Raw genomic sequence first — 26,398 nt, 5'->3', positions numbered from 1 at the left:
TAATTTAAAGCTATCATAACTTTATCAAGACAAAATCAACCCATGTACACTCTAGACATTCAAACCTGTTTATGAGTAGAACATAATTATTCATAAAATTCCTAAGTATATAAAAAAGGCAGAACATAACCATCAAGAACCAAGCTCTGAAATAAGACTGCCTACATTCCAAGCCTCTTTTGCTCTCTCACTATGTAACTTTTCAGTGCCCGGTTTTCTCATCTGTTAAACATAAGATGATGCCCTGGGCTCATGCCAGTCCAGGGCCATGGCACTTAACTCCCTCCACCTAGTGAGTTCTTTTCCCCATCTTCAGATGGACTGCTCTCTCACAGCATTCAGGCCTGGGCTCAAATGTCACTTCCTTAGTGATGCCTTCCCCCCAGTACCCAATCGAAAATAGCCCCTACCCCAGTTATGCTCAACACCTTTACTTTAGTTTCTTTTAGAGCATTTATCACTGCCTGAAATTACGTTTTTTTGTTTACTTTTTTATTATCCATGGAGGCAGTGACTTTACAATATTCACTGCTGTATCATTCAGTGCCTCGCATATGGTTGGTGCTTTGTATTTGAAGGGAATGAGTAAAGAGTACATATTCATAGGATACTGTGATAATTAAAGAACTAATGCTTGTAAGCATCACATAATGCCTAGCACAGAGTAAACACAGTTTGCTCTTCCTATAATAATAGCCTAACCAGGGGCGCCTGGGTGGCGCAGCGGTTGGGCGTCTGCCTTCGGCTCAGGGCGTGATCCCGGCGTTCTGGGATCGAGCCCCACATCAGGCTCTTCTGCTATGAGCCTGCTTCTTCCTCTCCCACTCCCCCTGCTTGTGTTCCCTCTCTCGCTGGCTGTCTCTATCTCTGTCGAATAAATAAATAAAATCTTTAAAAAAAAAAAAATAGCCTAACCAGATCTTCCTGTAAGTTCAGCCATAATTTACTCAGCCAGTCCTTTAACACTGAAGAGTTTTGCAGCTCCCAGTTTTTACTACTGTAAACAAACTGCACCTTTATGTAGGTAATCCAATCCTCGCTCTTGGATTATGCCCTAAAGGATGATTATAACAGGTCTGAGGACAGCAATCATAAACCTCTCCTCAGTGAGTGAATGTGTAACTGCTGAAATCTAAATAAGGTCTATGGATTGCACCAAAGCCAATTTGCTGGTTTAGCCACTGTACTATAGCAATGCAAGATGTTAACATTGCAGGAAGGACACCCAAAATTTCCTTGTAAATTTCTTCGCACCTTCCTATGAATCTATTAATTTTTTAAAATAAAAAGTAAAAATAATTTAATTGACAAAAAAAGGAAAAAGAAAAAGAAAAAAAGAGCCTTACCTCTTCTTTTGTGGCATTTTCAGGCACCCCACTTAATCGAATAAGCTTGCTTGGTTTTTCCTCATTTGGGCCAGTCCGATAATCTTGATCCTTGAATCCAGAATAAAAGATTACTTCAGAAATAAAAATATGTTAGTGGGCAAATGAAAGTGAAGGTGAAATACAGGTTTTCAGGATCAAATATCAAAATCATTTGCATCATATTAAGATATGAAAAATTATAATTCTCTATTTTTCTGAGTTCCAGAATTTGATTTCAAATCATTAGTATGTAAGCGTGCTAAAATCAAGGCTCACTGAGGAGTCTTGAAAGAGTAAAGCGGAACATTAAGAGAAACAGTACTGAATAGGATTTATAATCAGGAAAAAAAAATTCTCCAAAATATTTTTCACATAAAAAATACATATATATTATATACATATAATTTTCTTTTCCTGAATGAGAAAATAGAAAAAAAATTTTAATCAGGTGCCATTTGTCAAAGATGTCAACTATAAATTTCAACAAAATCAAAAGGCGTCATCTGACCATCTGCATCTGACATCTGCATTTTCCATATTCACAGAAGCCTCAACTCCAACATCCTCTTTTACTCTTTAAAGTGTCCTGATCTGAACAATAAATTATATAGTCAATCACCTCTAACATTCTCAAAATTATATGGTTAACATGTCTTAAGATTACTGTCCAAAATAACAGGCACCTGAGTGGAGATGAGGAAAACCTATTTCAAAAGGTAATATTTGCATTAACCAACTGCAAATTTAATTCTCCTCACTTAGATTATATACAAATAGATTATATATAATATATATTGAAATTCAACATTTAAGTCTATTAAATTACCTGTAAGAAGATACTTGAAAAATTAACATCACCTCCTCATGACTAGGGAAAGACTCCTAGGAATTCTGTATATCCTAAATGAGTTTCAGAAAATGCACCCTACTAGCTGGCTCAGTCAGAAGAGCCTGCGATTCTTGATCTCGGGGTCATAAGCTCGAGTCCCACACTGGGTGTAGAGATTACTTAAATAAATAAAAACTTAAAAAGAAAAAAATGTACCCTAAATAGCCAAAAGGCCTGACTAACAAGAATTGAGAGAACCAACTCCCAAAGACACACTTTCTAACTAAATTATCCCAAAGCATTTAAATCAGCAGCATAAACAAAATAATGAAGAGATAAACACCAAAAGTATGAACTGAGCTGAGAGCCATTGCTCTAGAGGTATACATTCCATTCTTGAATACATATTTTATTTTTTTTTTAAAGATTTTATTTTTAAAAGTAATCTCTACACCCAACATGGAGCTCACACTTACATCCCTGAGATCTAGAGTCACATGCTCTACTGACTGAGCCAGCCAGGTACCCCCATTTTGTTTTTTAATGGTTACAGAAGGAGAGACCCAGGACCAAGGATCCTGGACTCTACACTTCATCCTTCAGAAAAGCCTTAAGATACAACAACAAGCAGAAAAGCAATCTACTCCGTTAACATACCTGAAGGTCCCGCTGGGCATCTCGGGAAGTCTTGCCCTCTGGAAAAGACTTGCTCTGGCCATAGCCAAATATCTGGCTTCCCGGCAGCCTGTGATCTACATCACGGTACTCCATGCTTCTGTAATCAGTGTCTTCCCGGCCAAGAAAATCCAGACCACCTTCCTCTTTAAACACACCAGCATCTGAACTCTGTTGTTCACCTCCAGAAAGCTGTGACTTGTCTTGGTCTTGAAGTGGACTTTGGCTGTTTTGAAAGTCCGATGCAGACTCATGTTCAAAGGCTACATCTTGTTTTTCTCCTTCTCTTGTTTCTGAATGTTCAAATTCTCCCTTCTGAATGCCAAAAGCAGGCCTTTCGGTTGTATGGTCATGTGTGGATTCTTCTCTCTTGTTCACGTTCACACCAGAATGTTCTCTATCTTGTGTAGCGGGTTGTATGTAATCCAAAATATTTGGATCCACAGAGGGCATCTCCCTATCTTTAAACTCCATACAAGGTCCCACCTCTCTGCTCCTAAAATCCTGATCAGTCCTGGACCGGTGTCTACCTCTGAAATCTGAATGTGGCGTATCCCTGTCCCTAAAGTCTAGATCACTAGTACCTGAACCTCGGCCTCTAAAGTCCACCTGTGTTCCATCTTTGTCCCTGAAGTCCAAATCAGACACATCTCTATTTCTAAAGTCAGAACGGGACTGATCTCTGGCCCTGAAATCCAAATCTGATAAATCTCTTCCCCTAAACTCTGTGTGGGATCCATCCCGGCCTCTAAAATCTAAATCGTAAGTGCCCCGGCCCCTGAAGTCAGATGAAGGAGCATCCCGACCTCTGAAATCAACAGTGTGAGCATCCCTGTCTCTGTAGTTCATGTGAGATGTCTCCCTACCTCTATAATCCAGAGAAGTGCCATCTCCACCCCTATAGTCCATAGGTGGTCCTTCTCTATCCCGAAAATCCCCAGAATGTATGTCCCTACCCCTGAAGTCCAACTGTGATGAATCTCTGCTCTGGAAATCAGAAGATGAAAAATCTCCCCCCCTGAAATCATGTCCAGGTCCCTCCCCTCCTCGATAGTCACCATGCGGTCCGTCTCTAGCTCCATAGCTGAAAGAATGCTCCTCTACATTTGCAAAGGGAGGCCCCGAATGCCCCTGGAAATCAAAGGGAAGTGAATCTCTGCCAGGAAAGTTGCCAGAGTGTCTCTCTTGAGCATGACTCTTAAGGGGAGGAGGAGGATAATCCCTGTTCCACCCGGGAGCAAACCTTTCTTCTTGGCTCCCACTGTAGAAACAAAGACAGTGTTATTCATATTGTCCAGAGAGTTTGAAATCTACACACCAGCATATTCTTCTCTAATCACAGCACATTCTTCTGTAAACATTTTTTTTTTTTTGGCAGAGTTCTGTAACAAGGTCCTAGATCTGCAGAAAACAGCAATGTTTTGCTATTTTAAGACGAAGTGGCGGAGTAAACTTTTATGTTCCCATTTCAGAACACGAGGAAAGTCAACACAAGGTTTTCAACATGACTGCTGCAGAAAAAGCTTTCACCCAGTCCTGCAACAGGGAAAATCCGCAACACCAGATAAGCTAGCAATGGTGACACACTACAAAAATTTCCATTTCCTACAGCCAGGGAACTTAGAATTCCAAGATCAACATGATGATTCCTATACATCAAATAAATCAATGCACCATAAATGTATTACAGTAATTTCAGGAGGTGTCTTTCTCATTTCTGCATACAGCGATAACATTCCAAAATATTTGATTACAGCTACAGCATGGACACCACCCAGATCGGAATGGCTGCATGCCCAAAGTGAAGGAACACTGGCTGTAAATCACCAGTAGGAGCACACAAGTATATACCAGCTGAGCATCAGCCTTGGCTGCATCTAAAATCCAGTTTTACAGTGGCTCCACCTAGAAGCGCTCTCACCTGGGTCCTATTATTTTAACTACCCAAGAGTATCACAAAACGTAGCATGAATCATGCCACAAAGCATATGTACATCAACCTAGCCAAGCAACAGCATCTAGGAGCTTAATGCTGAAAGGGACTTAGAGAGAGCATTAGGCTTCAAGTATTATCTCCAGGTCCCAAATGAAGAAGCTGGTATTCCAGATTCTAATGCCTCATTTTAGTTTTTCATAGTAATAAAATATATTTTAAAATAAGCAAAGTATTAAATCACATTCTCAGTTTACAAAACTCAAGAGATAAATTAGAACTGGCCTAGTCTTTCATTCTACCCAATTCCTCCCTTTGCCTAGCCTTCAGACCATTTACATGCTTAGGCTTTGGCAAAAGGGAATTTAAGTAGGCATTTAGATACCTAGGATCCTGAGCTTGAGGGTGAGGGGAGGGTACAAAAAAGGAAAACACGAAATGATCTGAAGGGTTATCTGCTATTTAGCAGTAAAGCAAAAGTATTAGGAAATCAAGTCCAACTCCGTTCTCTCCTACCAGAATATACAGGATCCATTATACGACCCTTCCGAGCACAGACTACACCACCAGAGAAAGACTCAAAGGACAACTGATTCTGGGTCACTCAGTTCAGGAGAAAGAATTACAAGGCCAAACCCTTTCTTAAAGTAATAGGACTTTAACAACAGCAACCTGAACGTTAGAATGATGCATATTTAATGGATTTTCAGAACATGATGACTTCCATTAGCTCCCATTAACATTAGTTATGTCTATGTGGTTCATCATAAGAGGAGCAAGTTTAAATGTTCTTCATAAGTAATACAGTTTTGCACTAAAATTAAGACATTACCACTAACTCTAGTGTCTCCCATATTTAAAATCATCAAATCCCAATAGTTAGCTTACAGGAAGTACTTAAGCCTCAGCAAATACTCATGGGTACTGAAGCACCTCAATCTACATGTTTTCCGACCAGAATGTTTCTAACACTGCCTTTGAATACTGCCCTAAAGATTATCTTATCCTCTTAAGTTGGGAAGATCAAACAGATCTAGAGTAACCTACTGTACTAGGGTTCTTAGAACTGTATTTTATGCAGACTATTCAAGAAACAGTTCTATTAACACAAAATAGCAGGGACGATGAAAATCATTTTCAGTCAAATAAAATAAAATGTAAGAAGCTCATAAAATGAAATACAAAATCATTTTCCTGTAAGATACCTTTTTTAAAATCCAAATTAGTCTTCCAAAAAGTTATGCTATATAAACTACATCTCCCTTCTAGTCAAAGATCTTAAAAATAGCATGTAGTAACTATATTTAAACTAAAATTAAGGTGGGGGAATATAATTTCAAATAATAAATTGGTCAAAGAAAAAATGTTCTGAAAATTTTTTTAAAGTTACAAAATAGAGCTAAGGTTACCCAACATTTCTGAAGGCTTACCTAAATAATCTAAATAGACAAAAAATTTTTAAAAACCTAAATTAGGTTAATTCTATAAGAAACAGCTTTACTTACAAAGTAGTTTTCCATAAATATAAGTAAAAAAGGATAAATTACAGCCTAAATATTTAAAAATGTTGAAGTATAAGCCCATTGATCTAGACTCAGGATCGGTGAACTTTCCACAAAAAGCCAGACAGTATTGATATTAGGCTGTGCAGTCTGTCACAACTATTCAACTCTGCCACTGTGGCATGGAAGCAATCATAGACAATTTGTAAACAAATGATCATGGCTGTGTTACAAATAAAATAAAAGTGAGCTGCAGGCCATAATCTGCTGACCACTGACGCAGATCTTAAATTTTGAAAGGAAAAACATACCCAGCATCATCACCGTTGCTTTAAAGATTGCTGAGCCAAAAGTGAAGACCCCTATTACTTAGTATTTATGAAAACACTAGCTTTACTAAATATCATATGGATTTTAAAAACTCAGTTCTCTACCTAATTTTTCATTGGAACCCCCAGCTTCAGAATAATGAGAACACCTCTTGAATTTGCGTGATAAAATCTTGCAGACTACCAATCCAAAAGAAAATTTACTAGTAACAGAAGTTTCAATTGGAGCATTTAAAAAAAAAATACATATATATATGTGTGTGTGTGTATATATATATATTACATATATGTATATATATTATATATATAGTTTTTTAATATATAACCTCAAAGCTCAGATTTCTTTGCCATACACCAAGTAAAAACATAAAACCATAAAATAAAAATCACATTCCTCTTGCATTTTATTAATTGTAAGTACAATGTAAAAGCTTTAAAAATACAGTCATCATCATTTATTATATTGGCTATAAAAAAATTAACTCCCTATAAATCTAAAATATAATCTACTAATAAATGAATGGTACTACTTTCTCAACTCATCTTTGTATCCCGTAACCCTTAATATTGAAATGTACTTTAGAAAATTGCATGCAGTAAATTTTTTTTCTCAGAACAATTTTTGGTAACTGAAATACACTGTGCCATGGGCCAAACACAGCTCTAGCTTCTAGACATAAATGAGTGAAAATAACAAAACTTTTATGCACATACATAAATGTTCATGTATGTTTTTGCTAGCTTTCCTTATTTGCCAAGTACATATTACTTTGTTAAAAGAGATTTAAAAAAAACAACTGGGGGATTATTTTTTAATGTTTAAAAAGTGCTGAAACATTGGGACACCTGGGTGCTCAGTCAGTTAAGTGTCTGCCTTCTGCTTAGGTCAAGTTCCCAGGGTCCTGCGATCAAGTCCGGCATTGGGCTCCTTGCTCAGCAGGGAGCCTGCTTCTCCCCCTGCCCACCGATTCCCATTTATGCTCTCTCACTCTCTCTCTGACAAATAAATAAAATCTTAAAAAAAAAAAAAAAAAAGTGCTGAAACACAAAACACTTGGCATGCTCAGTATTCAACCTCACGAGCACTTTGGAAATGATGAGAAATTTTTTAAATAGTTTCTATTTTAAAAAACCAGAGCTATTTCTATACAAAGAAAATATCCCTCTTTATGACAGACCAAAAAATATATTTTTATCATTAAAATATTAAATTTCAATATTCAAATTTCAAGACTTACCGAAAAGGTCCTGTTCTGTTAGCAGATCGAGAATCCCCCCACATCTCTTTCTATGTTAAGAGAGCCCAGTAAGTAGATCCTTTTGCTACCAAACTCTGGTTATAGCAGTACCTGTATAAAACAAACCACAAAATATAAACACATTAGAGCACGAAGAAAAGGCTAAACTAATTTCTTCTACCTTGGCTTACCAGGAACATCAGGGATATTTTTGGAAGTCACTTTTTAATTTAATTTTTTTAATTTTAGAGAGAGGGAGGAAGCACACATGCACGAGTGGTGTGAGGGGGGAGGGAGAGAGAGTCTCAAGCGGACTCCACGCTGAGCGCAGAGCCTGTTGCAGGGCTAGATCTCAAGACCCTGAGATCACAACCTTAGCAAAAACCGAGAGTTGGGTCACTTCACTGACTGCCACCCAGGTATCCCTGAAGTCACTTTTAAACATTTACTTATTAATTTTTTTAAAAAGATTTTATTTATTTATTCAACAGAGAGAGATAGCACAAGTAGGGGAAGTGGTGGGCAGAGGAAGAGGGAGAAGCAGGCTCCCTGCTGAGCAAGGAGCCTGATGTGGGGCTTGATCCCAGGACCCTGGGATCATGACCTGAGCCGAAGGCAGACGCTTAATCGACTGAGCCACTCAGGCGCCCCTACTTATTAATTTTTAACACGAGAAATACATTTTTTTGAGAGAGAGAGTGAGCGGGGCGGGGGGGGAAGCAGTGGGAGAGGAGGATAATCCCAAGCAGGCTCCATGCCCAGCAGCAGAGCCCAACATGGGACTTGATCTCATGACCCTGAGCCAAAAGCAAGAGCTGGACACTCAACCAACTGAGTCACCCAGGCGCCCCCCAAGAGAAATACATTTTTAATTAAAAATGTGTACTCGGGGGGGGGGGGCGCCTGGGTGGCTCAGTCAGTTAAGCATCTGCCTTCAGGTCATGATCCCAGAATCCTCCTTCTCCCTCTCCTGACCCTCTCTCCTACTCATGATCACTCTCTCTCTCAAATAAATAAATAAAATCTTTAAAAAAAGAAAGTGTACTCTGGAGCATCATAAATTTCTCAATGTACTAAGAAAGCTTTACATTTACTAAATATTTACTAATTTTTCTATCATCCATTCACCTTCCTTTTTGGAAACCACATCTTTAACATTAACACCATTCTCAGTCTATGGCTGATCCTACACAATCCAGCCCTAGTCAATCAGAATAGTCTACCACTCTCATCACAGTAATTGCTCTAAAAATGGGCATGTACCAAGATGTACCACACTATGAGATAAACAGTATTTGGAATTAAAACAAATCAAAACCTAGCAGGAAAAGCTCTTTACCTCCTTAACTGTATGACTGTATCAGGAAGAGAGAACTATTAACAGAGATTCCTCTTTACCAAAAATCTCTTCTCACCTTTCTGCTAAGGGTCTTCCTCTTCTTTGTACCCTCAGGCCCCTAACCCTCTCCTTATTCAGTATGTCATATAAACCTCGTGTTGCCAGACTGCCTAGGGAATTTCATGTCTGCATGGAGTCTTCATATGTATGATACTAAATTTAATTTTCTCCTGCTAAAAAATAAATAAAATTAAAACTAAAAATGGGCATGCAACCCAAGTCAAGCTGAGAAGTCATCTCCAGGACCTTTGCTGCAGCTACTAAAAAAGATGCAAACTTTCTTTACCTTGGATTTGGCAATAGTTTCTTAAATGACACCAAAAGCACAAGGAAAAAATTAAGTTGACTTCATCAAAATAAAAAACTTTTGTGCAAAGTACACTTCCAAGAGAGTGAAAAGACAAACCACATTTCAGCAAAATGGCAAATGACGAGGTTCCAAAGTCTCACTCCTCCATAGAAACATCAAAAAACAACAGCAAATGTCTGAGCCAGCTCTGCTGGAGCTTAGAAAACAGCCAAAGGTGTACAACAACCAAGAGAATGCTCAATCAAGAAAAACCTATCTTCGAAATAATTGTAAAGTTGTGTGGTATTTTTACTCATCCCTGTCCCACCCACCCTTGCAAGGACAGAGGTTTTGGTCTTGAAAAAGTGGCAGCCCAGTTCCCAGCTCCCTCCTTCAAATCAGAGGAAAACGTGATTTGCAGATTACTGTGCACATCTCTTCTAATCTGTCTGGGAGATAGCTGAAGGATTGATGTGAGGTGTTGGTGCTTGTCTCTGTTTTACCTAACTCAGAACTTTAGCGGTGGGTGGGGATGGGGCAAGCACTGCTAATAAGAGCTGCAAAGCAGACTCACAGATAATGGGGAAGTTGGGGTAAAAGCACTTTGGGAAATCAGGACATTCCAAAGCAACAAGCACAGGGAAAATTTTAGAAAACTACACACACACCCAGGCCAGACACATGACGACACAAGACCTGAAAAGACCTTAAGCTTTCACCTCAGGTTGATCCCAAGCCCCAGAGCAAGCCTAGCTAAATGTTGAACAGATGCCCCAGCACAGAAACAATATGCAAAAACAGACAGAAGTGGTTATTCATTTTTCTGCTTTTCTCTTTGTTTCTGTTGGTGTTTTTTGTTCGTTTTCATTTGTTTGAGCTTCTGGTATTCACAAAAAACGTGAGATGAACATGACCTAACAGAACAGACATCAGTGATCACACAGTGATGACAACGAATAGTCTTTGCAAAATAGAAAAAGCCTCAAAACAGACTAATACAGTCTTCAACAATCCTCCCCCCAAAACCGGGAAACTCCAACAAAAGGGGAACATCTGATTTCCAGAGTTACCATATTATGATAGTCAAATGCCTGATTTTTAATAACAAGAAAATCACAAGCCATACAAAGAAACAAGAAAATATGGCCCATTCAAAGAAACAAAATAAATTGACAGAAACTATCTCTAAGAAACCCAGATATCAGATTTACTAGACAAAGACTTTCTAACAACTACCTTAATTATGCTTAAAGAACTAATGGAAAACAATGTAAAAGCAAAATGAGACTATTTACAGAGACAGAAATTTATACAGTGGAATAAAAAACCTGGAACTAAAAAGTACAATAATTGAAATGAAAAGTTCCCTAGAGGGGTTCAACAGATTTGAGCAGGCAGAAGAATCAGCAAACTTGAAGAGAAGAGGGTTAAAATTATGAAGTCTGAAGAGCAGAAAGAAAAATGAATGAACAAAGATGAACAAAACCTATGGGGCCTGGAGATGCTGTCAAAACTGACAATGATTATGTAATAAATGAGAAGGGAGTTCAAGGAGGAGAGGAGAGAAAGGGCCGAAAGATTATTTGAAGAAATAATGGCAAAAAAAAAAAGAAAAATTCCCCCAATTTTACGAAATATATGAATCCACAAATCTAGGAAGCTAAATGAAATATAGGAGGCCACCTGTTGGTGGACCACTCGACTCCTGGTTTCAGCTCAGGTCATGATCTCATGGGTGGTGGGATGGAGGCCCCCAGCCCAGTCCATGCTCAGTGGGGAGTCTGCTTAAGGATTCTCTCCCTCTGCCCCTCCCCCCACTTGTGTGCAATGCACAAGCTCAAGCTTTCTCTCTCTCTGAAATAAATCTTTTTAAAGAATAAATAAATGAAGTACAAGTGGGATAAACTCACATCCGACACATTATGATCAAAGACAAAGAATTTTCAAAGCAACAAGAGAGAAGTGACAAGAGATCCTCAATAAGATTATCAGCTAATTACTCATTAGAAACCCTGGACACCAGAAGGTAGTGGTCAATTTCTGAAAATACTAAGAGGGGGGAAACCAAACTGCCAATCAAGAATTCTATATCCAACAAAATTGTCCTCCAAAAAATGAGGGAGAAATTAAGACATTTCCAGGTAAACAAAAGCTGAAGGAGTTCGTTACCACTAGATGAACCCTGCAAGAAATGCTAAAAGAGTTCTTCCAGTTGAAATGACAAAGAAGCTAAACAGTAACCAAAGCCATATGAAGAAATAAAGGTCTCTGGTAAAGACAAACACAGGGCCAATTATAAAAGCTAGTATTATTGTAACTTTGGTTTATAACTCCACTTTTTATTTTCCACATGATTTAAAAGACAGATGCACAGGCAGCTCTTTCTGCCCACAGGTCCTGTTACCATGCTTTAATAAAAACACCTTTTTGCACCAAAAATAAATAAATAATAAAAGACAGATGCATAAAAAACAATTATTAATCTACCTTACTGGGGACACAATTTATAAAGATGTTATCTGTGACACTGATAACAGACAGAGAAGAAGCTGTACAGAAGCGGAGTTTTTGTGTGCTACTGAACTTCAGTTGACATACATTCAAATTAAGTTATAACCGTTGGATGTTAAATGTAATTCCCATGGTAACCACAAAGAATACACATGCAAGAAAATGCGAAGGGAATCAAAACATTTTGCTGCAAAACAAACAAACAAACAAACGAACAAACAAAAAAACCCTGAACATAAAGAAGGTAACAACAGAAGAAATGAAGGACAAAAAAAAGCTATAGGGCATATAGAAAACAAAGAGCAAAATGGGGCGCCTGGGTGGCACAGCGGTTAAGCGTCTGCCTTCAGCTCAGGGTGTGATCCCGGCGTTATGGGATCGAGCTCCACATCAGGCTCCTCCGCTATGAGCCTGCTTCTTCCTCTCCCACTCCCCCTGCTTGTGTTCCCTCTCTCGCTGGCTGTCTCTATCTCTGTCGAATAAATAAATAAATAAATCTTTAAAAAAAAAAAAAAAAAAACAAAGAGCAAAATGGCAGAAGTCCCTCCTTATCAATAATTACTTTCAATGTAAAGAGTTTAAACTTTTCCAATCAAAAGAGGAGATGGGCAGAATAAATTAAAAAACATGATCCAACTACAGCTGATCCTTGAACAACACAAGTCTGAACTGCTGTGAGTCTACTTTTCAGATTTTTTTCAATAAAAATAGTGGAAAAATTTTGGGAGATTTATGACTAAGTTGAAAACTTGCAGATGAACCACGTAACCTAAAAATACTGAATAAAACTAAGAAAAAGCTAAGTATATCATGAAGGCATAAAATATATGTAGATATTAGTCTATTTTATCATTTATCATTAGTCTATCATTTACATTTATCATTGTAGTAAATGATAAAACTATTATAAAAAGTTAAATTTGGGGCGCCTGGGTGGCTCAGTTGGTCAAGCATCCGGCTCTTGATTTTGGCTCAGGTCAGGATCTCAGGGTCCTGGGATGGAGCCCTGTGTTGGGCTCCCCACGCAGCAGGGAGTCTGCTTGTCTCCCTCTGCCCCTCCCTCCACTCACATGTGTGCGCTCTCTCTCTAAAGTAAATAAATCCTTTTTATTAAAGTTAAAATTTATCAAAACTTACAAACTCACAGACCATAAGTGGTACCATTTGCAGTTGAGAAAAATGTAAACAAATGTAAAGAAACTGTATTAAATCATAATTGCAAAAAATTAACTGTAGCACATACTGTACTACTGTAATAATTTCACAGTCACCTCCTGCTGCTATCACAGTGAGCTCAAGTGTTGCAAGTATCCCCTTAAAAAAAAAAAAAAAAAGTGACACTATTCATGCCTGCAGAGGCAGTTAGTCTTTCTGGCAAATTGCATATCACAGTAAAAAGTGATTTCTCCCAGTTCTCCTGCATTTTTCATCATGTTTAACGCAACACCATAAACCTTGAATAACACCATGGGACCCACACGAAGTGTCATTAGTGATGCTGAAAGTCTTCCCAAGAAGCAGAGTAAAGTCATGACATTACAAGAAAAAGTTGAATTGCTTGATATGTACCACAGAGGTTTGCGGTTGCAGTTGCCTGCTGTTTCAAGATAAATGGATCCAGTGTCAGGACCATGATAAAAGAAAATGTACGAAGCCGTCACTGCAGCTACACCAGCAGGCATGAAAACCTTGTAATTTTTGCAAAATATCTTTTTTTTTTTTAAAGAATTTATTTATTTATTCGACAGAGATAGAGACAGCCAGTGAGAGAGGGAACACAAGCAGGGGGAGTGGGAGAGGAAGAAGCAGGCTCATAGCAGGAGAGCCTGACGTGGGGCTCGATCCCAGAAGGCCGGGATCACGCCCTGAGCCGAAGGCAGACGCTTAACCGCTGTGCCACCCAGGCGCCCCTGCAAAATATCTTTTTATTTCATATTGAAAATACAGCTTTTATGTGGATGCAGGATTGCTATAAGAAAAGCATACTTACAGACTCTAATATGATTTGAGAAAAAGCAAAGTCATTATATGACAACTTAAAGCAAGAAAGGTGAAGGATCTAAAACTAGAAAATTTAATGCCAGCAAAGGATGGTTTGATAATTTTAGAAAGAGGTTTGGCTTAAAAAAAATGTCAAGATAACAGGAGAGGCAGCTTCTGCCAACCAAGAAGAAGCAGTTGAGTTCTCAGGGCCACTATTAAAATCACTGAGGAGAAAGGCTATCTGGGTTATAATACAGATGAACGTGCCCTACTCTGGGGAGAAAAAATGCCACAAAGAACATCTATTAGTAAAGAAGAGAAGAGAGCACCAAGATATAAAGCAAGAAGATACAGGCTAACTCTACTGTTTTGAGTCTGGTTCATGATTCATAAGCTGCTAACCCCCAAGCCTTGAAGGGAAAAGATAAACAACGCTGCCAGTCTTTTGGTTATAGAAGAAGGCCTGAACAAGAACCCTCTCTGAAGTCAGGAAGTACCTTGATGGTAAGAACTCTCTTTTTAAAGTTCTTTCCATATTAGACAATGCCCCTGACCACCCAGAACCCCAGGAGTTCAACACTGAAGGTGTCAAAGTGGTCTGTACTTGCCCCCAAACACATCTCTAATTCAACTTCTAGATCAGGGGTTCATAAGGACCTTAAAGGTTTATTATACATGGTACTCTATGGAAAGGACTGTCAAGCTATGAAAGAGAACTCTGATAGAACATCATGAAAGTCTGGAAGGATTTTTTTTTTTTGTTAACATTTTATTATTTACTTTAGAGAAAGAGTGTGTGTGAGCAAGGAGAGCAGAGGGGGAAGGAGAGGGAGAGAGAATCTGAAGCAGACTCTCTGCTGAGTGCAGAGCCCCACATGGGGCTCAATCTCACAACCACAAGATCACGCCCTGAGCTGAAACCAAGAGTCAGACGCTCAATCAACTGAGCCCCCCAGGCACCCCAAAAGTCTGGAAGGATTACACCACTGAAGATGCCATTGTTATAAGAAAAGCCATGAAAGCCATTAAGCCTGAAACAGTAAGTTCCTGTTGGAGAAAACTGTGTCCAGATGTTGTGATGACTTCACAGGATTTACAACACAGCCAATCAAAGAAATCATGGAAGAGTGGATAAAAAAGGTGAAGGGTTTCAAAATATGGATCTTGGAGAAATTCAAGAGCTAACACACACCACGCCTGAGAAATAAGATGACTTGATGAAGATGAGTACTTCCAAAGCATGCCCAATGAAGAGGAAGAAGATGCACAAGAAACACGGGGTGCCTGGGTGGCTGAGTCAGTTAAGAGTCTGGCTTTGGCTCAGGTCATGACCTCAGGGTCCTGGGATGGAGTCCTGCATCGGACTCCCTGCTCACCACGGAGTCTGCTTGTCCCTCTTCCTCTGACCCTCCCCCTGTTCGTACGTGCTCTCTCTCCCTTTCAAATAAATAAATAAAATCTTTTTAAAAAAAAATGTAGAAGCAGCAGTCCCAGAAAACAAACTGATATCAGACATCTGACAGAAGTATTCTGATTATTCAAGACTCTTTCAACTTCTTTGATGATACAACCCTCCTAAGGTACAAGCACTGAAACTAAAGCAAACAGTGGAAGAAGGACTGTGGTACCGCCATAGAAACAATTTTCGAGAAACTAGAAACCAAAAAAGTCAGAAATTAGGATGTATTTCCATAAAGTTAACAGCGTGCAGGCCTTTCCTGCTTCTACTTCCACCTCCTCCACCTCTTCTACCTCTGCCACTTGAGAGGGCGAGACCAACCCCCATGCTGAACAGTTAATTAACTTACCTGTTGTATATGTCTGTGTCTTTGTGTGAAAATATAATAACTGTATGGCAAGAACCATGTGAGATGTTTTGTGTCATCATCACCCAAATATTCATTATGCAGAACATCATGTACAAGACTTGAATGGAAGCGGACAGATGAGTGATATTTAACAGAAAATTAATATTGTGGTAGTTTTCTTATCGTTTTACAACACTGCTTTCAAAGAACTACATTACCATACAGTATGCCTCTTTCTCCCATAATTGGAGAAACTGCACGTCAGCCTATCATCACAGGTAAGTGTTTTTAAAATCGAACAGTGTTTCCAATACTATATTATGAATATGACTGTAATATTACATACCATAAAAATTTTACAATGATTCATTCATTAATGCATAGGCTAGGCTACCACGAAGCAATTATACTGCTGCTTCTTTGGTATCAATGCATGAATCATACCTGTAAATAAATACGAATTTCTTTTTCACAGAATCTTCTCATTTTTTAAAGGATTTATTTATGTATTTTAGAGAGAGAGTGCACACGTGTGCAGCATGAGCAAGGGGAGGGGCAGGGGGAGAGAAAGGAGAGAAGTAGACTCCCTGCTGAGCGCAGGGAGTGGGACGCTCGATCTCACAACCCTAAGATCAGAACCTGAGCTGAAATCAAGTCAGACACCCAACCGAATGCACCACCCAGGTGCTCCAATCTTTTCATTTTTGATGTCTAATTTCAGTAATATGTATAAACATCTATAGTGTTTTTATCATATAAGACAATATCGAGGGGCCTGGGTGGCTCAGTCAGTTAAGTGTCTGCCTTCAGCTCAGGTCATGATCCCAGGTCCTGGGATCAAGCCCCATGTCGGGCTCTCTGCTCCATGGGGAGCCTGCTTCTCCCTCTCCCTCTGCTGCTCCCCCTGCTTGTGTTCTCTCTCTCTCTCTGATAAATAAAATCTTAAAAAAAAAAAAAAAAGACAATATCTATATTGGTACTAACAATTCATTTTGTAAACTGACAATGTAAATGTATGGTATTAAGAAAAACATTACAATACTTTAAATGTATTTTCTCTTCCTTATGATTTTAATAACATTTTCTTTTCTCTAGCTTACTTTATTGTAAGAATACAGCTATGTACTACACATAACATACAAAATACGTGTTGACTATCTTACCTGTAAGGCTTCTGGTCAACAGTAACTATTAGTAGTTAAGTTTGGGGGAGTCAAAAGTTATACAAAGATTTTCGACAGTACATGGAGTCAGCACCCCAACCCACCGTGTTGTTCAAGGATCAACTGCATATGCTATATATGTATAACTGTATAAGCTGTATATGCTTCAAGAGACTCACTTTAGATCCAAAGACACAAATAGGTGGAAAGTGAAAAGATGGAAAACATATTCCATGCAAATAGTAACCAAATGAAAGCTGAGGAGCTAGATTAATATCAGACAAATCAGACTCTGAATCCGAAGTTTATGAAAGACAAAGGAAGACATTATAATTAAAAGGTTCAAAAAATACAGCAAGAAGGTAAAACGATCACAAATATTAAGCGTATTAACACTTTCAAAATACATGAAGCAAAAACTGAAGACATGTGAAGAGAAAAATAAACAGTTCTCTAATAGCTGGAGACCTAAAATCCCACTTTCAATAACAGATAGGTCAACCAAACAGAATAAATGGAAATAGAGAACACAATAAACCAATTAGACCTAACAGAAACATACAAACATTCTACAAAACAGTAGCAGAATCACATCTTCTCGAGTATACCTGGGATAGTCTCCAGAATGGACAATTTGTTAAACCACAAACAGGTCTCAATGAATATAAAAAGACCATTGCCACAAAAGTATCTTTTCCAACCAATGAGGATGAAGTTAAAAGTCAGTCACAAGGAAAACTAAATTTCACAAAATTTTAAATGCATATTACCCAAACTTTCCAGTTCCTCTCCAAGAATTCATTCTCTAGAAACTTACAGTGTGAGGTGACATGTTTACAAACACAGTGCAGCACTGTTTGTATATAGCAAAAGATGATAAAATCTAAATGTACATCAAAACAGTATACTGCACTATTGAAATGCCATGCGATTCTCAAAAAAAAAAAAAAATGAGGTAGCTATGTTAACTGGTCTAGGATAAGGTATTAGTGCAAAATACTATTTGTAATATGCATACCATCTGTGCAAAACAGAAAAGAATACAGGCATACCTTGGAGATACTGCAGGTTTGGTTCCAGACTACTGCAATAAAGTGAATACTGCAATAAAGCAAGTGAAATGAACTTCCCAGTGCATATAAATGTTTACACTGTATGGTAGTCTATTAAGTGTGCAATAGCATTCTGTCTAAAAATACAATGTACATACATTAATTACAAAATTCTAACCATCATCTGAGCTTTTAGCAAATTGTAATCACTGATCACAGATCACCATAACAAATACAATAACAATGAAAAGTTTGAAATATCCTGAGAATGTGATACAGAGATACAAAGTAAGCAAACGCTGGTGGAAAATGGCACTGATAGACTTGCCCAACTCAGGGTAGCCACAAACCTTCCTCAATCTGTAAAAAATGCGGTATTTGCAAAATGTAACAGAACAAGGTATGCCTGTATATATAACAAAGTTAGAGGACTCACACTTCCTGATTTTAAGACTTAATACAAAGTTACAGTAATCAAGACAGTGTGGCACTGGCGTAAGGATGAACATAACAGATCAATGGAACAGAAGGGCCTGCACCTAAACTGCCCAGATCCCACCCCCAACACATGCTACCCACCAATCAGTAAAAGGACCCCTTGGTGAGTTCTTAAGACTAGCATATGAAACTACTGCAGGTACAGATGTGGATGAGTAGTAAAAAGTCAAATGAGAATTTTGAAGATTGAAGTGAAAAATGGTTCCATATGAATAGTAGTTGAACAGGCATCGGCTGCTTCTGGAGATGGTAAGCATTATACTAAGCTATAGGCTACACTCCTAGTGATGCCCTTCCATTGAACTTTGCAACCACACTCCCCCAGAACCTAAAGACTGGTTTCCTGGAAGCCGACCAATGTGTTTGGCAAGAAAGACCCCCACTGCAGGTCACCACTCTTTATGGTTGGAACAATGATGGCAGCTGATTGTTTTGGAGCCTCCTCCACCTTTCATTCTTCATTAATAAAAGCATTCCCAGGAGGCGCCTGGGTGGCTCAGCTGGTTGAGCATACAACTCTTGATTTCGGCTCAGGTCATAATCTCAGGGCCTTGAGATCCGCACTCAGCAGAGAGACTGCTTGAGATTCTCTCTCTCCCTCTCCTCCCGCTCACATGTGTGCTCGCTCGCTCTCAAATAAATAATCTTTTTTTTTTTTTTTAAAGAATAATAAACAAATAAATGAAAACATTCTTGGCAAACCCTTCCACTCTGGTCCACCTTGCAAAGGTCCAATCATTTTACCTCTAACGGCATAATTATAATACCCAGGGCCATCCTTTTTAATCATGATTTCAGTTCCAAAAGCCAACAAAGCAAAACCAGGGGTCCTATTCTATCTGCAGTATGCAGTGGCTTGATCCTGCACCAAACACTCTAATTTTTTCCAAAGTAAATGCTTTGGGCCCTATAATAGGACACTCAGCTAAGAACATCAAGGGAGCATCAACAGGCAAAGGTTGATTTGAGCACCTACCAAATAATATCTACCTCTGAGTTTTTAAACAGTAGCAACTTTAATATGCACTGTGGGAATCAGTGGCTGCTTGAATCAGTGGCTGTTGGTAGCACCCCTGTTCCTTGAAAATTTTCCGTTAAAAGATTTTTAAGTGTATTGATTGCAATTACAGGGCCTCTAAAGAGTCCTCAAATTTGGAATGGGGAATTTACATGCCTGCTGCCATCCCTAGATGTGGCATCTGCTTCTCAGGCTCCCTCTCCAGAACCCTATCCTGATTCCCCTTTGATGGCACTTGCTTGCCTACCATCATACCACACTTATAAGCTGATTAAAAATGGATCAGAGATAAATGTAGAAGCTAAAACTATAAAGCTTCTAAAAGAAAACACAGGAGAAAATCTTTTTGTGCTCTGTGTCAGCAAAGACTTCTATAAAAGATCCAAAAGCATTCACTATAAAGAAAAAGATTAAAATTAAAACCTGTTCTTCAAAAGACCCTGTTTAAAAAATGAAGAGGCAAACTATGGAACAGGAGTAAATATTTGTAACACACATCTGACAAATGCTTACTATTATTAGTCATAAGGAAAACAGATTAAAACCACAATGAGATACTAATACCCACCCACTAGAACTGCTAAAATTAAAAAGACTTACAAAAGCAAATACACAAGGATTTTCAGCAATCAGAACGCATACACTGCCGGAAAGAATACAAGATGGTACAACCACCTTAGAAACTGGTCTGACAACACTACCCTACGACTCAGCAATTTCACTTCTAAGTATTTACCTAAGATAAATGAAAACTTATACAAAAATGTTCACAACAGCTTTATTCAAAATAGCTTTAAAAAAATGGGACAGGGGCGCCTGGGTGGCACAGCGGTTGAGTGTCTGCCTTCGGCTCAGGGTGTGATCCCGGCGTTATGGGATCGAGCCCCACATCGGGCTCCTCCGCTATGAGCCTGCTTCTTCCTCTCCCACTCCCCCTGATTGTGTTCCCTCTCTCGCTGGCTGTCTCTATCTCTGTCGAATAAATAAATAAAATCTTTAAAAAAAAAAAAGAAAAAGAAAAAATGGGACAAACCCAAAGGGGCACCTGGGTAAGCTCAGTCAACTGAGCATCCAACTCGATTTCGGCTCAGGTCATGATCTCAGGGTCCTGGGATCAAGCCCCACGCTGTGCTCTGTGCTCGGCGTGGAGTCTGCTTGTCCCTCTCCCTCTCCTTCTCCCATCGCTTTCTCTCTCTCAGATAAACAAATAAAATCTTTTAAAAATTTTTTATATATTAAATTTACCATTTTAACCATATGTGAGTGTATAGTTCAGTGGCATTAAATACATTCATGTTACATAACCATCATCCCCATCCATCCACAGAACTTTTTTCATCTTGCAAAACTTAAAATTTGTATTCATTAAACAGTAATTCCTCATTCCCCTCTCAACCCAGTCCTTGGCAATCACCATTCTATTTTTTGTCACTATGATTTTGACTACTCTATGTACCTCATAATACTAGTGGAACCATAGGATATTTGTCCTTTTATGATTGGCTCATTTCACTTAGCATAATATCTTCAAGGTTCAGCCACATTGCAGCATCTATTAGAATTTAATTACTACACACATACATACATACATATATATATATACATATATATACATACATACATACATATATATATATATATTTATATATGTATGTATGTATGTATATATATATATTTCTTTTTCCCCTAAAGAGGGAGAGAGGGAGAGAATCTCAAGCAGGCTCCACCCCCAGCATGGAACCCAATGCAGGGCTCAACCTCACAACCCCGAGATCATGACCTGAACTGAAATCAAGATCCTGCACCAACGATGCTTAACTGACTGAGCCACCTAGGAGCCCCAGAATCTCATTACTTTTTAAGGCTGAGTAATACTGCATTGCATGTATACACCAAAGTTTGTTTATCCATTCATCCCCTGATGGACACCTGGGTTACTTCCAACTTTTGGCTACTGTGAATAACCAATCTGGGTGTACAAATATCTCTTTGAGGCTCTGCTTTCAATTATTTTGGACATATATCCGAATGTGGAATTGCTGCTTTAGGGGCACCTGAGTGGCTCAGTCAGTTAAGCGTCTGCCTTCGGCTCAGGTCACAATCCCAGTGTCCTGGGATCAAGCCCCACATTGGGCTCCCTGCTCAGCAGGCAGCCTGCCTCTCCCTCTCCCTGCCACACCCCTTGCCTGTGTTCTAGCAAATGAATAAATAAAATCTTTTTTAAAAAAGTGGAATGGCTGGATCACATGGTAATTCTATTTTTAATTTATGAGGAATCACCATACTGTTTTCCACACCAGTTTCTCCATTCTACATTCCCAGCAACAGAGCACAAGGGTTCTGTCACGGACTGAATTGTGCCCCTCCCTACCCCATTCATATGCTGAACTCCTAGCCCCGCAATGCGCTTGTATTTGAAGAGAGGGTCTTTAAGAACGTAAGGTTAAAAGAGGTCGTAAGAGTGGGACCCTCATCCAATAGGTCTGGTGTCAAAGGAAGAGACACTAGAAATGCATGCACAAAAGAAAGTTTGTGTGAGGACACAGCAAGAAGGCAGCCTTCTGCAAGCCAAGGAGAAAGACCTCACCAAAACCCAACCCTGATGACACCTTGATCTTGGACTTAAGCCTCCAGAGTGAGAGAAAATAAATGTTACTTAAGTCACCCCATCTGTGGTATCATGTTATAGCAGTCCTAGGAAAATAATACAAGTTCCAAGTTCTCCACACCATCACCAACACTTGCTATTTTCTGTTTTGGAGGTGTTTGCTGTTGTTGCTGTTGTTCTGATAATCGTCATCCTGATGGGTGTGAAACGGCATCTCACTGTCACTTTGATTTGCATTTCCCTAATCATTCAGGATGTTGATCATCTTTCCATGGACTTATCGGCCATCTGTATAACCTTTTTTAGAGAAATGTCTATTGAAGTCCTTTGCCCATTTTTGAATCAGGTTGTACTTTTGTTGTTGAATTTAGAAGCTTTCTATATATTCTGGATATTAATCCCTTATCAGATGTGATTTACAAATATTCTCTCCCATTCTGTGGAGTGACTTTTTACTCTGTTGACAGTGTTCTTCAGTGAAGAAAAGTTTCTCATTTTGATAAAGTCCAATTTGTCTATTTTTTCTTTTGTTGACTATGCCTTTGGTGACCTACCCAGGAGATCATTTCAAATCCAATGCATGATGCTTTCCCCGTTTTCTTGTAAGTTTTATGGTTTTAGTTCTTTTTTTTTTTTTAAGATTTTATTTATTCACTTGACAGAGAGAGAGAGCACAAGCAGGGGGGGAGAGGGGGAGGGAGAAGCAGACACCCCACAGAGCCAGGAGCCTGACATGGGGCTTGATCCCAGGATGGGAAGATCACAACCTGAGCCAAAGGCAGACACTTACAATGTGCACCCCTAGTTCTTACATTTAGAAGCAAAATTCATTCTTAGAAGAATATGTATGGAAGGTGAAGTTTTGTACACTGATTCCTTTAAATCTATACATATGCAAGGGCGCCTGTGTGGCTCAGTGGGTTGAGCATCCAACTCTTGATTTTGGCTCAGGTCATAATCTTGTGAGATTGAGCCCCACGTCAGGCTCCACACTTAGTGCAGACTCTGCCTCTCTCCCTCCAGCTCCCTCTGCCCCTCCCCCCTGCTCACATGTTCTCTTTCTCTATAAAATAAACAAATAAATCTTTAAAAATATACATATACATATGTTCATATTCTCCCTAGAATGTTTTTGTGTACCTCTAGGTTGAAGATTATAGTTTAAAGAATCTACCCTTATAGTGCTCTATCACTCAACTTCTTTTTTTGCCCATATTACCAGTCTGCTGACTGTTGCTTTTTTGCTTATAAACACTCAAGTCTTTGTCGTGCAAAAAGACATACACACGCAAATACAAAACCTTCAAATATTATTTAAATAAATGTCCACCAAATATTGCTAATCCCCCAAGGCTCCACACTGTTTCTTAGCACTATTCTTAATCCACATGCCATCCCTAGGTACTATGGAATGAATGTTTGTACCCACCCCCCAAATTTTTATGTTGAAGCCCTAATCCCCAATGTTATGGTATCTGGAGGAAGAGGCTTTGAGAGGTAATTGGGTCATGAGAGTGGAGCCCTCATGAATGGGATTAGTGCCCTTATAAGAAAAGACAAAAGAAATTATTTCTCTCTCAGCCATATAAAGATACAGCAAGAAGGCAGCTGTCTGCAAACCAAAAGGATCTTCACCAGGAACCAAATCAGAAGGTACTTTGACCTTGAACTTCCCTGCCTCCAGAACTGTGAGAAATAAATTTTTACTGTTCCAGTCACCCAGTCCACATTACTTTGTTATAGCAGCCAAAGCTGACTAGACATGGGCAAATGCATCTATTCCCAATTTAATCACAATAACTACCATCTCTACAATGATAATTTCCACATCTCTATCTTCTGCCTAGACTTCGCCTGTAAAGTCCAAATTGCCTGCCAGAAATCACCACTTGGCTATCTCATAGGAATCTCAAAGTCATGTAAAAATTAGACTTTATTACTGCAGGCAGACATTTAAATACTTCATTAGAAATGCTTTTTCTTATAAATAGTAATTTCCAGGGGCGCCAGAGTGGCTCAGTCGGTTAAGTGTCTGCCTTCAGCTTCGGTCATGATCTCAGGATCCTGGGATCAAGTCCCAAGTCGGGCTCCCTGCTCAACAGAGAAGCTGCTTCTCCCGCTCCTGCTCCCCCTGCTTGTGTGCACACATCCTCTCTAATAAATAAATAAATCGGGGTGCCTGGGTGGCTCAGTCGTTGGGCGTCTGCCTTCAGCTTGGGGCGTGATCCCAGAGTCCTAGGATCAAGCCCCGTGTTGGGCTCCCTGCTCTGCTGGGAGCCTGCTTCCTCCTCTCCCACTCCCCCTGCTTGTGTTCCCTCTCTTGCTGGCCGTCTTTCACTCTGTCAGATGAATAAATAAAATCTTTAAAAATAAATAAATAAATAATCTTTTTAATAAATAAATAAACAGAAATTCCCCAGGGTTTAAATATTCTTATACCTGGTTCCTTATACCAGCAAATTACAGCCAGGCTCCTAGTTCAAGAGTGAGTTTTGTAAGGCAGTACAGTGTAGTGGAAAACGGCTAAAAGTGCCACCTCTGGACATACTCTGCTTAGGTTCAGAGATAGACTGCCTGAAGGTAAATCTTGTCTCTGCCACACCACGGGACCTTAATCAGTTTACTTATATGTAAAGTCAGTATAAAGCTAATGTCTACTTCATATAGTTATCCGAATAAAATGACAACGCAAATCCATTAGAACAGTGGCCAATAAGTAAGATGCTTGGTAAATGTTAGCTATTATTACTTTAAAAGTTTATTTCAAAAATCATTGAGATTTGGAATGCATCTCAAATCAGATTTGGCTAAATGATTGACATTAAAAAATCTAATTTGCCAATTAGATTACATGGCATTTCGATAAATTAAGTCTGCAGCTCCAAGGTCTATATCTATAAAGCATGCACACAGTATATATTATGCCAGAAAATACATCCTTTGCAGCCATTTATGATAGAAATGTTAAGGCACTAATGCTGACTTAAAAATGTGCAAGGTGGTATTAAGTTTTTCAAAATTTTAGGAGGAAAAAAATTTTTTTTTAATTTTAGGCAGTCCAAGAATAAAATGATTTCAAGACCACTGGCCTAGTGCATGTGTTTTATTTTTATTTTTTTAAAGATTTTATTTATTTGACAGAGAGAGAGCACAAGCAGGGGGAGTGGCAGGATGAGGAAGAAGCAGACTCCCCGCTGAGCAAGAAGCCCTATGCAGGGCTTGATCCCAGGACCCCAGGATCATGACCTGAGCCAAAAGCAGACACTTAAACCAACTGAGCCACCCAGGCGCCCCACAGCGCATATGTTTTAGAGTCAGAAGGCCTGGGTTTGACTTTACGCCAGTTAGAATGGCAAAAATAGACAAGGCAAGAAACAACAATTGTTGGAGAAGATGTGGAGAAAGGGGATCCCTCCTACATTGTTGGTGGGAATGCAAGTTGGTACAGCCACTCTGGAAAACAGTGTGGAGGTCCCTTAAAAAGTTAAAAATTGAGCTACCCTATGACCCAGCCATTGCACTACCGGATATTTACCCCAAAGATACAGACGTAGTGAAGAGAAGGGCCATATGTTTTTTAATAAGAAAAAGCATTTCTATGAACACCCCAATGTTCATAGCAGCATTGTCCACAATAGCCAAAGCATGGAAGGAACCGAGATGCCCTTCAACAGATGACTGGATTAAGAAGTTGTGGTCCATATACACAATGGAATGTTACTCAGCTATCAGAAAGAACGAATTCTCAACATTTGCTGCAACATGGATGGCACTGGAGGAGATAATGCTAAGTGAAATAAGTCAAGCAGAGAAAGACAATTATCATATGATTTCTCTCATCTATGGAACATAAGAACTAGGAAGATTGGTAGGGGAAGAAAGAGATAAAGAAAGGGGGGGTAATCAGAAGGGGGAATGAAGCATGAGAGACTATGGACTATGAGAAACAAACTGAAGGCCTCAGAGGGGGGTGGGGGAATGGGATAGACTGGTGATGGGTAGTAAGGAGGGCACGTATTGCATGGTGCACTGGATGTTATACGCAACTAATGAATCACCAAACTTTACATCGGAAACCAGGGATGTACTGTATGGTGACTAACATAATTAAAAAAATATTAAAAAAAAAAAAAAAAAGAAGGCCTGGGTTTGAATCAAAACTCCAGTTTTCTAACTACTGCACCTTCGATGAGTTA

General features: G+C 39.1%; 1 protein-coding gene across 4 annotated transcripts in view; it reads right to left on the bottom strand.

The window, feature by feature from the left end:
- Positions 1 to 26,398, bottom strand: part of RBM6 (RNA binding motif protein 6) — a 103,265-nt gene that overhangs the window by 71,907 nt on the left and 4,960 nt on the right. For 2 of the 4 annotated variants that reach the window (XM_026500876.4, XM_026500877.4), the window contains exons 2-4: positions 7,874 to 7,984; positions 2,854 to 4,132; positions 1,347 to 1,436 (exon numbers count right to left, since the gene is read on the bottom strand). In XM_026500876.4, coding sequence (XP_026356661.1) covers positions 1,347 to 1,436; positions 2,854 to 4,132; positions 7,874 to 7,917 — 1,413 coding nt within the window. In that variant the 5' untranslated portion in view covers positions 7,918 to 7,984. Of the gene's footprint in view, positions 1 to 1,346; positions 1,437 to 2,853; positions 4,408 to 7,873; positions 7,985 to 26,398 lie in introns of those variants that run through there. The other 2 variants (XM_026500878.4, XM_044384864.3) reach the window with 2 other exon arrangements.

Source organism: Ursus arctos, unplaced genomic scaffold (assembly GCF_023065955.2).
Source record: "Ursus arctos isolate Adak ecotype North America unplaced genomic scaffold, UrsArc2.0 scaffold_14, whole genome shotgun sequence".
Lineage (NCBI taxonomy): Eukaryota > Metazoa > Chordata > Mammalia > Carnivora > Ursidae > Ursus > Ursus arctos.
This window is presented reverse-complemented; position numbering and strand designations above follow the sequence as displayed.